The sequence below is a fragment of the Dipodomys ordii genome, unplaced genomic scaffold (assembly GCF_000151885.1).
Source record: "Dipodomys ordii isolate 6190 unplaced genomic scaffold, Dord_2.0 Scaffold91, whole genome shotgun sequence".
Classification (NCBI taxonomy): domain Eukaryota; kingdom Metazoa; phylum Chordata; class Mammalia; order Rodentia; family Heteromyidae; genus Dipodomys; species Dipodomys ordii.
The window spans coordinates 1,135,916-1,148,728 of record NW_012267307.1 but is presented as its reverse complement, the minus strand read 5'-3'; the positions used below and the strand labels follow the sequence as shown (position 1 = coordinate 1,148,728).

The 12,813-nt window shown below is 37.1% G+C and overlaps 1 protein-coding gene across 1 annotated transcript in view; it reads right to left on the bottom strand.

Moving 5' to 3' along the window:
* Positions 1–1,129: 1,129 nt before the first annotated feature.
* The window catches only part of LOC105992989 (chromosome unknown open reading frame, human C18orf63), a 22,307-nt gene continuing 10,623 nt past the window's right edge, over positions 1,130–12,813 (bottom strand). The window contains exons 5-11 of the mRNA XM_013026110.1: positions 11,162–11,238; positions 9,309–9,418; positions 7,913–8,009; positions 7,716–7,801; positions 6,237–6,420; positions 1,342–2,343; positions 1,130–1,186 (exon numbers count right to left, since the gene is read on the bottom strand). Coding sequence (XP_012881564.1) covers positions 1,130–1,186; positions 1,342–2,343; positions 6,237–6,420; positions 7,716–7,801; positions 7,913–8,009; positions 9,309–9,418; positions 11,162–11,238 — 1,613 coding nt within the window. The remainder of the gene's footprint in view (positions 1,187–1,341; positions 2,344–6,236; positions 6,421–7,715; positions 7,802–7,912; positions 8,010–9,308; positions 9,419–11,161; positions 11,239–12,813) is intronic.

Genomic DNA, 12,813 nt, shown 5'->3' with positions numbered 1-12,813 from the left:
CACACAAAAAAATTCTTTTTGCAACATCATGAACTCAGTACCCAAAAGCCAAGTGGAAGCCTCCTCCGTTTTAGAGATCTTCTCCTGGTACCTTACTGGTTTAGGTAACATAACAATAGCCTACAATTTTTCTCATTATGTTATTCTTTCTAGCTAACTGGATGATTTAATATTAAAAATAGTGTTATGTCTTATGAAATTAAAAGTGAGAAAGTACTATACTTCTAAAACAATGTGAAATCTGGAATAGATTTTATTTATCTCTAAAAATGCAAATATCAGTTTTTAAGGCACATACATTTTTCTTCAACCACGTAATAAGTGCATTAAAATCTAAAATATCAAAACTACATAAAATACAACATCATAACATATATAAGACTGGACTTAAATAGCTTTTAGTTAATTAAAGTCAGACTGGAAATTCTATTAGTTACAGGAACAAACAGCATTTTGAAGAGAAAAGAAGAAAATGTTTTCTTAGTTGGTTCTTAAAGAATTTGAAAGCATTCCAACAGCTCGATGCAAAAAAGTATTTATAGATATTTTAGTAATATGTTTGCTCTTAGAATAGAACAGATGGCAGGATGGAATAAAATGTCATTTCCAGATGCATGGAACTTGGTAGGAACTTAACATTGTGAATTCCATCTCAAGTTTAAACATAGCTGGCACTGCAGCACTTAGGGGAAAATGTTAACTACATGGTAACCCTTGAAGCCTCACTGAAGGCCTGCTGTCTTGGTGGTGTCTCAGCTGGAGGATACTCTAGAAGTGCCACAGTCCTGCATCTTCAGGCAGGGCTGCTTAGTAAGCTGGCTTCCTAGACTGCTAGGATCTCAAAATAGCAGGAACGTGCCCAAGGGAGTTTTTCTCTACCCATCCCTCTTTGGAGTCTTATAAAAATAGTTGCTATGCACAGTCCTCATTCAAGGGATATGCTGCTCCCACGATTTCCTATCTTCTTGCTAACTTTAAAATTTCATGAATTTTAAAAATACCTCGTTTTTAACAAGAGATGGAGGGTCCCTATGTATGGCAATCTCAATTTGATTAACATCAAGAAAAACAAATAAAATGATATTACCTCAGTAACATGGTGGACACTCTTTACTTTCACATCTGTATTCTAAGCCTTAGAAATGATGAGAGATTTCTTATGTTTTGATTTATCTGAGTATGGTACCTGTATCAGATTAAAGAACAGTATTTCATTACAAATTGATTACTTTCCACTGTACTCAGAAAGATATTCTGCTTAATTATTGTGAGGATTTGGGACGAATAATTTAAATTCTTGTTCATATTACAGGTATCTTCAGAATAAAAGAAAAAAAATACCTGGTTTCCCAAAGAGCTGGATTCCTTGTGGTGACTAGAGTTGGAATGACACTTCTTCGAAGGTTTTGAAGACTCTGGACAAGCTTTTCTTTTCAATTTGTGGGTTCTTTTGCTTACTGTCAATCTGTGGTCACCAATATTGGCTTCTTCAGTTTGATTTGCTGATTGTTGTTGCAGTATTTGGGGACCTTCAGTTTCTATGTCTGACTCAAAAATGTGTGGTTTATTTTTCAGTTTTAGCGACTCGTGGCTTTTCCCTATAATTTGTGCTATGCATCTCCTTGTTAAGTTGTCTTTTCCATCCACCTGGATATCATTAGTGCTTTTTTTCACACCTAAATCATTATTTGGCATCTTCAATACCGCGCTGCTGGTGAGCGTGTTGCTCTCAATTAAGCTCAGAGCTGATTGTCCATAAGAAGTGGAATGTCTTGACTTATGCTCAGAGGGCTCCATATTTTTTTCTTGCAAAGATCTGGAGCTATTTTGATTTACTTTTCTAGCATGTACCTGAATGTTCCTTTTTTTAATAGCTGGGTCTAATTTCAGTTTGTTTTCCTGTGTTATACTAGTTTTAAGTGAAAGCAACTTAGATTCTGTAACATGATTTCTTTTCAGGTTGCTAAGTGTTGAGATATTTTTGTTCATCTGTGACAATCTAGGTTTGAAAACTGGAATGAATTTTGGGGTGATGTTTCTATTGGAGCTTAGACTTGTGTGTTGAACTTGTGCATTTCCTCTCTGGGACTGTGTCTCTTCCAGCTGTGGCTGTGGTATCCTGGAAGGCAGGGGCTGTTTCCTGCCCTGCACAGACTCTGGCTGGCCAAGCGGCGCTGAGGAAGGACCTGCTTGTGACAGCCTGAGGGGCTCCCCCTTGTGGTCGGCTGATATTGAACACGGTTGGAGACTTGGAGTCCAGGCAGGTCCTGTGGAACTGACCTGGGTCAGAGAAACCCTGAACGGTTTTTTAGTGGTCAGATTGGGTGGCTTGACTTTGCTTTCCTAAAAAGACAGAAATTATTTCAAGATAAAGAAGGAAAGTTCTAACTTCTCTTTAAATCAATATAAAGGCTGCACACACTGCTATCATTGTCTTCCAAATGTGCTTATGCAAGCATCGCCCTTCCAAAGGTCCCTCCTCTCTGTTCTAAGCTGTGGCTCCTGTCTTTAAAGTCCCACCTCCTTTAAATCTCCTACCAGTCACTACCAGAGTGATTTTTTTCTCTCTCCAAGGTTCTGTTTTTTGGAGGTAAAGGCCATGATTTGTTTATTCTAATCCTTTTACATGTACTCACAAATATATATGGAAAAGCATTACTATCTATACTAGGCCTTTAAGAATAAGTGGGATTTTGACTATAGGGTAAGACTGTATTGTTTTAATACTGTTTGCATTTTCTTTGTCTTCTACGGTGTGTGGTGCCTGGTAGCAACTCTGAAAGTACTTGTCAAACTGACTACTAGACAGACAGAAGAGTGTTTAATCTTCTTTTAAAAGTGTAGTCATCAAGAATAATATGCAAACCAAAACACTTGGTTTTTCTCTCCATTCCTGAGGTTCAATAGTTAATGGGGTAAGGATAGAGAAGGGACTAGGAAAAAGATTAGAACTTTAAGTGAGCACAGAAAAATTAGGAATTATCTCACTATTTTATATATCCTGGCAATTATCTATTAGGCATAGCAAAGTTACATAAAAATGAAGTGGTTTGGCTTGGAATAGTGATATGTGCTTGTAATTTCAGACTTTGGGAAGTAATGGCAGGAAGATTATGAATTCAAGGCAAGCCTGGGCTACATAGACAGTGTCTCAAAAATGGCTCAGAAAACAATGATTTCAACATAGAAACTTTGGGGAACACAATTTATATATCTCTGGAGTAAAAAGGAATGTAGTAGCAGTTCTGAAGGCCTTCTACAAGGGAGCTAGCATAAATAGAAATAGTAGGAGAAACACTGTACACAATCTCTGTCAAGATACCATAAGAGCAGTGACCAGCATCACCAGAGCAAGTCTAGAAATTAAGGCCCTGCTTTCCCCAGTAGCCATGGTAAACTAGGTTCAACCTTCATTCCAGTCTCTTCCTAGTACTCCTTTCTGGACTAGAACCTGGAAATCTCATAGTTAGGGTTTAGGGCAGAGGCATATATAAAGTATCTGGAAGGAGGACGCTGTACGTGTGGCTGTTTTGATGAGAAGATTCATTATGAATGAGTTTTTGATTTCAGATAGTTAGAAGAGCTGCAGTGTCTAGCCACCAGCTCTGTGGGTGTTGGTCAGTGCAGTTAGAGCTTCGGACATCCACATTCTGCTATAGATTGTTAGGCAAAACTACCAGTGCTCTTCCTGCACCTCTCCACCCTTACCCTACCCAGCCTCTGTCAGCACACAAATGCATACCTATCACTTGAAACATCAAAGAAACTCACTTCAGGTAGATTCACATAAGGATAAATGACCTATATCTTCTACATTCTGGTATAAAACTTCAAAAATACATGTCTAGTGTCTGAAATATTTCTGCTTCTTCTTATTGGTCTCGGAAATATATATATATATAGAAAAGATAAATTCAAGGAGTTTGTTTGCCCTCTGGCCTGTCAATACATTATTTACTCATTGTTTTAATTTTTAAAATACTATAAATAGCCTAGAGGTGAACACTTCTAAATTTATATTTGAAATTCATAAAAAGACTAAAAAAGGCCTATGCAAACAGCAGATGAGGTAATAAATAATTCACAAAACTCAAATATACTTAAGTGGTCAATAAACTAAAGCTTTATGAAGTGATGATCCAACCCCAACATCAGCTTTATTATATCATTGTCATTACACTGTTAGGTGTCACTGGAAAATGTGGCTTGGTTAACTTTTAATTTCTAGACTTTCCATATGATGTTTAGAACTTTATACAATTATAAAGGAAAACAAAAGAATTAGCCTATATATTTAGGTATGAAGGTAGTTAGTGGAGGTCTAGTATTAAAATGATGGCTAAAACTTGAGGAATAACCAAAGTGACCGATTAAATTTGTTTTATCATTAAAAGCCAGTTCTGTGCATGGCATCACCTGAGTATGTTAGTTACTTTTCTCATGTGGGTGATAAAATTCTGACATAACCAACTTAAGGAAGGACTTATTCTGGCCCACAGATTCAGAAGCTGTTGGTGGAAAAAGCAGAGCAGAGCAGTTCACTTGATCATTGACCAGAAAGCAGAGAAACAGGGAATGCAGAAAGAGAACAGTGCAGGTTAACTGCCAGCGATATACCCTGAGTGACTGATTTCCTCCATGATAGCCTCCATGTCTCACCACTCACCACCTCCCACTAATGCCAACCTTCTCATTAGGCCACAGCTTTCATGATACAATCCTCTTTGGAAATGCCATCCAGACACCCAGAGTGCACTACTTACTAAGGGGGCATGTCTTAATTCAATCAAGTTAACAAACAAATTAACCATCACATACTGTATGAACTAGTATTTGGTGATATTAAGGGATGATTGTTAATTCAGTTAGGTGACATGGAACTATGTCAAAATGTATTTTTACAAAGCTCTTATGTGGTGGAAGACCATATTACAGTCTTCAAAGGCAAGATAATACTTTATCTGAAAATTGTTTTGAAAACAAAGGCAAAATAATACTGTATCTGAAATTTGTCTTGAAATATTAGTTTACTCATCATCTAAAATTATGTAAAGGAGGAGCTAGATAATAAATGTGAGTGTTCATGTATGTTTGAAATGTTTTACAAGTGGAAAAAGAGCTAGTTTGATACTCTTGATAATTTTTTTTTTGGGTCCGGTTGTGGGGCCTGAACTCTGGGCCTGAGCACTGTCCCTCAGCTCTTCAGCTCAAGGCTAGTGCCCTACTACTTGAGCCACAGCGCCACTTCCGGTTTTTTTCTTTTTGCTTATGTGGTGCTGAGGAATTGAACCCAGGGCCTCAGGCATGCAAGGCAAGAGCTCTACCACTGAGCCACCTTCCCAGCCCTTGATAATTTTTTTAAACAGTCAATTTTTTTTCTTTCTTTTTCTTTTCTTTTTTTTTTTTTGACAGTCCTGGGGCTTGAAGTCAGGGCCTGGCCACTGTCCCTGAGCTTTTTTTGCTCAAGGCTAGCACTCTACCACTTGAGCCACAGCACCCCTTCTGGCTTTTTCTGTTCATGTGGTGCTGAGGAACTGAACTCAGGGCTTCATGCATGCTAGGCAAGCACTTAGTCACACTGCCAGCCTGATTCAGTCAAGTTGCAAAAATTCAGACAAGATGACAAAGGCTTGGCTATTTTCACCAATAAAGAATCTGATGGACCACTTTAGCCCCAGGATTCCAGAGAAGGTTGTTAGCCAAGGCCATCTGGCACTGGCTTCGCTGTTGATGTCTAGCTTTGCCCAGTCTTGCTTCCTTCTCATCTCCCTGGGTGTGGCTTCCAAGGAAAGGCACTGACAAACATGCGGATCATTGAAGTCCACATTGTTCTCAGAGTGCAATCTGTGACAAGAGCCGTCCATCATCGCCACTACTGCCTCCCCACCCCAATTTACAGCTGAGAAGACTGACATTGGGAGATAAATAGCTTGCCCCAACTACACAGATAGTAAGGAATTCAAATCTAGATAGCTTGTGAATGCAGCCTGAGTTCTAAACAGAAACTGAAACTTGTCCCCAGTTACATCACCAAAAATAGGACTTCCTGAGTTTCAATGAAAAACTCAGAAAATGATTATCTCAATAATGGGTCTTTATTGATAATTAACTGAGATGACACATACAAAAGAACACACAGAGAAAGCATCAGACCCATATTTTCAGTTTCTTTTTATGGGGAACAATATAAAGAACACAGTATCCCTTGAACTGAATGACATTATACCATTTCTTACCTGTATAATAGGTTTGCTGAGTTCCTGTGTGTAGTAGCATGGTTTATTTGTCATCTTTATGGGAAATCCACATATATGAGGCAGTATAGATTTTAAATCTGAAAGGAAACTTTTTAATACACCTTCCAAATCTATTCTTGGGAAGAACTGAACGGGCTGACTTCTGATGCAAGTGAGAGGATATCTGAACAAGGTTAAAGAACAACAGCAACATTTTTTTCTGTGAGAGATAACAATTTTTGTTTCTGTTTTTTTTTTCAGGTCCAAGACTGGGACTCAAACTTATACCTGCTGCTTTTGCTCATTGGTTAGCACTTTACCAACCAAACCATGCCTCCAACCCCCCAGTTTCTGTTTTTAAAAAGGTACTAAAAGTAACAATGTTATAAAGACATATAAACAAATTCTAACTGTTTTATGCTGCTTATCCAAAGCTGAAAAACATGCTTCCCTGGTCTTTATTTCTCCTTTCGTAAATGTTATTTTTTATTAACAGTAATTTTATGTTTATAGTGCTCAGTATGGTGTTCTGATATAACACAAGGCAATTCATTGTGCCTTTATTATGTGACTTTCTAAGTGGGCTGGCAAATTAATTTATTCCAAAAATGATTTATAAAGAAAGACACTATGGCCCTTTTAAATTACAGAAAGAAATGTCATGCAACAATGAACAGGTTGTATTTCCAAAAACAGTGAAAAAAAAACTTGGTATAGAGAAACACCACATATCAATTATATTCAGACTCCAAAAGCAATTCTTTGAGGCAAATAATTACTTTTTCTGATGAGAAGTATTCTGTGAACTCTGCAATAATGTGTTGATCTCTAATAAAAGGGAACATCTGTAATACGCTACCCATAGTTTCCCTTTGGAGACATTGGTTAAGAAATAGAATACAGAGAGGGAATGTTACGGCTCTTCCGTCTTCCATATCTATACTCCAGCTGGTCAGAACACAAAGACTAACCCGCAGGAATGATGAAATCAGTGCTCACTAAGATTTAAGAGCTCCACCTAGGCCCTTGTGCTTTTCCTTAGCATGCAGCTAAGAAAGACGTTTTCTTAAATCAATGCAGTACAGCAAGTACATATCAAATCTTCTAAACTCTGCCTGTAAAGGTAAATATTCTTCCAAAACCTAAATATGCTGTTCATTAACTGGTTTCTTTAATCCAATACTTTCAATAATATCCAAAGTTTCACTAGAGGGAGCACTTAGATAAGGAGAATCATATGATACTTCATGTGTACAAGGAAACAAATGTAAATATTTTGTCTATTTCAAATTTTTCTTTGCTGTCTAAATTGTTAAATAGTATTAAAGGAAAACTTATTTATCAATATCATGTGCAAATAAAATTGGGTAGAATTGTAAGAAAAACAAAAACCACTGGTTCAAGTAAAAGGTTCACGTGGGGCTTGAAGAAAAACTAGACTATGGGGTGAGCAAAGCATGCCTGCTATAGAAAGGATTCGTGAAAGTCCTTTCTCCAATCATTTTGAAGTAGATGTTGCAGTATATTTTCATCTTTCCACATTCTTCTGGAAGTTTATATCCATACTATAAATTAAGCACAGAATTTAAATCATCCTGGAGCAAGCTAATCTTAGGTTAAATTACTAGAAACTAAAACCAAATGACTTTTAATGAGATATGTATTTCTGTTCTTACCAGGTCATCCCAATGCATCTGGAGATCTTTGAATGAGTGAAATGGACTATCAGGGGGTATGGCATGGAGAATATTTATAATTTGTCCCATTTTCATACTATGAAAAATGAAAATTGGAAAAATATTGAGTCAGTATATAAATATGGTTTGACAAGTTAACTATGTGATCCGGAAAGTGTTCAAAAAGACTTAGCAACTATCTCATTATTCATGCAAATAATATACATTTGCTTCTAGTTTCAAACACTGTGTATGAAACTTTTGTCTCACTGACAAGTTATATATCCTCATTGTGTTTAACAAGATTTGGAATAGGTATACGTTGCAGAATGGCTAGATCCAGGTAACTAATATATGCATTAAAACACACACAGACAAATAGATTTTGTTGTAAGAATACTTCAAGCCTACTTGATTTTCAAGAACGCAGTATTTGTCATTAATCACAGTCATTATGTTGCATAATAGATCGCCTTGTGTGATTCCTCCTATCAAATTGAAATTCTCTATCCTTTGATCACTATCTCCTCAACCCCATCCCACAACATCACCTCAACCTCTAGTGAAACTTATCAGATTCTATATATGAAATCATGTGGTATTTGTTTTTCTATCTGGACTTTTTTTCACTCAAGGCTGAATTGTACTCCATTGTTAATATGTAGCACAAGTTCTTTATGCATTCTACCACTGATAGGCACTTGGATTGTATCCACATCTCAGCCACTACAAACAATGCTACAATGAACAGGGATTGTGCTTATCTCTTTGACATGCTCATTATATTTCCCAGTAGTGGGAAAGCTAGGGCATAAGGCAGTTCAATTTTCTGAGTTCTGTCTTTGAGGAACTTCTACCCTTACCTTCTAAACTTAACTCAGCTCATATCACATTCTAGTGAATCATTATTAGGTACAGATTTACTAAGTTTTTGTATTAAGAGCTATGATAGTCATCTTAATGTAAAACATGGAAATTCTGCCATTTTTGAAACTAGATATAATAAAAATAATTTTAGTAGCATAACCAGGGAAATTTATTGCATCTTATATAAGACAATTATGTTCCAGTATCTTTTGGGGGGGGTCAGTTTTGGGGCCTGAACTCTGGGCCTGGGTGCTCAGCTCTTCAGTTCAAGGTTAGTGCTCTAACACTAGAGCCACAGCACCACTTCCAGCTTTTTCTGCTTATGTGGTGCTGAGGAATTGAACCCAGGGCTGCATGCATGCAAGTCAAGCACTCTACCACTGAGCCAGCTTCCCAGCCCTGTTCCAGTATCTTAAAGTTTCAATTCAGTTTATAGTTTTGTACATATCATTGGTAAGCAAGCAAAATAAGAGGAAATTACTAAATTATATGGTGAATGTACCTTAGATATTATAAACTGAAATCTTACCTTGGTAAAACATAGCACCAGTTGCTCAAAATGGAATGTTTCTCAATGACAGCATGCTGATTGGCATAAAAATCTTGTAAAATATTCTGAGAAATATCGAACTCCTTTAGCTTTTAAGGAAATAAGATTTTGATGGGTAAGTCTTCAAAAAACTTGGCAAAGAAAAATAAATTTTAAAAATACATATCGTAGCAGGGAGCCAATGGCTTACACCTGTAATTCTAGTACTAAGGAGGCTGTGATCTGAGGATCAGTTTGAAGCCAGCCTGAGTAGGAAAGTTCATGAGACTTCAATTAACCACCAAAAAAGATAGAAGTGGAACTGTGGCTCAAGTGATAGATCATTAGCTTTGAGCAAAAAAGTTCAGGGACAGCACCCAGACCCTGAGTTCAAGTCCTAAAGGTAGAGCAAAAAAACTCCCAACACATTTCTTGTTGGATGCTGCTTGGTGGCTCACACTCTTAAATCTTAGCTATTTAGGAGGCTTGGATCTGGAGGATCATAGTTCAAAGTCAGCGTAGACAGAGAATAACCAGTAACAAATAACCTAATTAAATTAAATTATCTCTTTTAGTCCTTGTGGAGAACAGATGAAAAGATCATACTTAGTGGGAATATAGTCTTGTACAAAACTAATTTTCATAGCAGTCAGAAGGTAAAAAATTGCATATCTGTATCTATCTATCTACCTCTCTCTATATATAAATGAGATTCTGAGGAGCAGACGATCAACCATTATTTAAAGAATTCATTTAATTTAACAAGCATGTATTGAGTGTATAGTGTTGAACAGAGGAGAAGAATGTCTTGGTCTAATTTGTGGTATTTCCTTGCCTGACACGAAGGCTCTACTGACACACATTCCTGGTGTCACTCTTCCCCATCATTCATTCCCTTCAGGGGACAATTAGGTGACTCAGACACTGCTACAGCTGCTATGGTTGGGATGAATAACTAGGCATGCTTGACCAAACCACTCCCGCTTCTCAGCAGCTTGCTGACGAAGACAGTATCCTGTATTCTGTTATGTTGGAAATATTGCCTAATCTCAAAAGGGACTGTGGTTTTCCCTCATAAGTAGGTAGATAAATCTACTCAATCCTAGGGTTCAGACAGACAACTCTTTTTAATGAATTTTTCCTTTTTTTTTTTGGTTGGTCATGGGGCTTGAACTCTGGGCTTGGGCGCTGTCCTTGCGCTCTTCAGCTCAAGGCGAGCGCTCTACCGCTTGAGCCATAGTGCCACTTCCAGTTTTTCTAGTGGTTTATTGAAGATAAGAGTCTCATGGACTTTCCTGCCTGGGCTCGCTTTGAACCGCGATCCTCAAATCTCAGCTTCCTGAGTAGGTAGGAATACAGGTGTGAGCCACCGGTGCCCGCTTTTTTGCCCTTTTAAGTAATAATCAGTGTGGCCATATATTCTAGCTCATGCAAGTTAGAATGGGTATATCATCAGGTCAATGTCCCTTTCATTTCCAGAAATGCCACATTTGGAATAATAAACTATTATTAAATAAATAATAAAAATAATTAATATAACCTCTTGATGTAAAACTCTCTTTTTTAATCTCTAAATTAGTTCAAACTCAGATGTAAGAAAGATGAGGATAAGGCATTTTTGGATGCCATCTGCAAATATATTTGAGCAAAGAACAATATAAGACCTGCATTAAGTGACCACAGTATTTCCTTTGGGGAAGAAGATTTAGAATAAATGTATCAAGCATTTAGTAACATTCATTTAAGTATCATAAACCTTCTCTGACCTTCATGTTAAAAATTAAAATCTGATAGTATGTTAGTAGTAAATATAGTAACTGTACAGTAACTTATAGAAACCAAGTATATGGTACCTCAGCTGGTGGCAGCCTGATAGTGCAAACCTCTATACTCAGACAAATGTGAGTTTCTGTTACATTGATGTCTAACACTAAAAAACAAAACAAAACATAAAAATCTGTGAACTGTCTGGAATTATTCCATCACATCAAATTTCAAGTATTTTAGTAACATAAATCATTTAAGTTAGAAACTAAGGCAACATATGTTTATAACATAGTAAAATCAAGTAATCACCATGTGTTTTGCAGTTTACAGATAAGACATCTAATGATAAAGATGTATGAAACAACATGCATGTGTGTGAGAGGAAGCTCACAGGAGGTTGTTACAATAAGAAGACAACTTACAGGTTAGAGGAAGTCTCAACAAACACATATTTATACAAGTCTAACATTTATTATTTATTAAAAGTGGAGACTGCCATCTTCTAAAATCTAGAGTGGTCCTATGCCAGGCTTTTGACCTGAGTAGTTTTTCATTAACAAATTTCCTCAAATGTACTGGCAGATATATTACGGATACATTGTACTGCAGATAGATATGTTTTCACAAATGAAAACATTTCATGTCAGGATAGTGGTGACCTTGAGAAGGGGTATTATCTAAAGAAAGCAGTGGGGGAGTTAGGCCGTATTGATGATGCCTCCTGATCTGAGAACTGGATAAGCTTCATTTGCAAAAATTCAAGGAGTATCCATGTACGGTACCCTCTGTATGGTATTTTCACAATAAAAAAAAATCAATGAGTAATTCAGGTGCTGCTGGCTCACGCCTATAATCCTAGCTACTCATAAAGCTGAGATCTGAGGATAGTGGTTTAACGCCAGCCAGGGCAAGAAAATCAGTGAGATTCTTATGTCCAATTAACCACCAGAAAACCGGAAGTGGAGTTGTGGCTCAAAGTGGTAGAGTGCTTGCCTCGAGCACAAAAGTTCAGCGACAGTGCCAGTCCCTGAGTTCGAGCCCTATTATGATGGACAAAAAGCCAACAACAAAAAAGCAGTAAAACCCACAAACCTCAATGAGTACAATTTTTGAGATTTTTAACTCAGCATGTTAATTTCAAATATTTTAACACATGTATGAGGAATTTTGTTCTTCTAAACTGTTATCCTGACCCTCTAGCTATAGTGTCATCCCAGTATTTGTGTATGAAACTAAAGTCATGATAGATTCATAGATATGATTCATCCAGAACTAGAGCAGGGTGACTGCTATGAGTGCTGGCAGGGTAAACAGTCTTCAACTGGATGGTCTACTCAGCCACAGCAGTTAGTGGCTGCAGATCAGGATTGTACAGCGAGGCTCAAAGGGAGGGAAAGCTAACATGACTAATAAATGAGGCCACGATGGCTCAGGGCTTCCACCCAGCTGCTGTCTCACTACTGCTGTTTGGGAACCTGTTTACTTGCAATGGAACCTTGCTATAATACAAGAATTAGTTTATTTGAGTTCCTCAAGATAATGTTTTTAAAGGAGAAAAAAGTACATTAGTATTAATAACATTTTATACTATTATTCCGGGAACTACCTTCAGAGTGAACTCTTTCATAATTACAGTTTTCTTTAAGTAGAGAAAAAAATACAGCTTTTTCCAACTAAGTTTTTTTCTGAAGTAGGTTAATACTTTGAATAAGAAGTAATTTCTTTTTTTTTTTTTTTG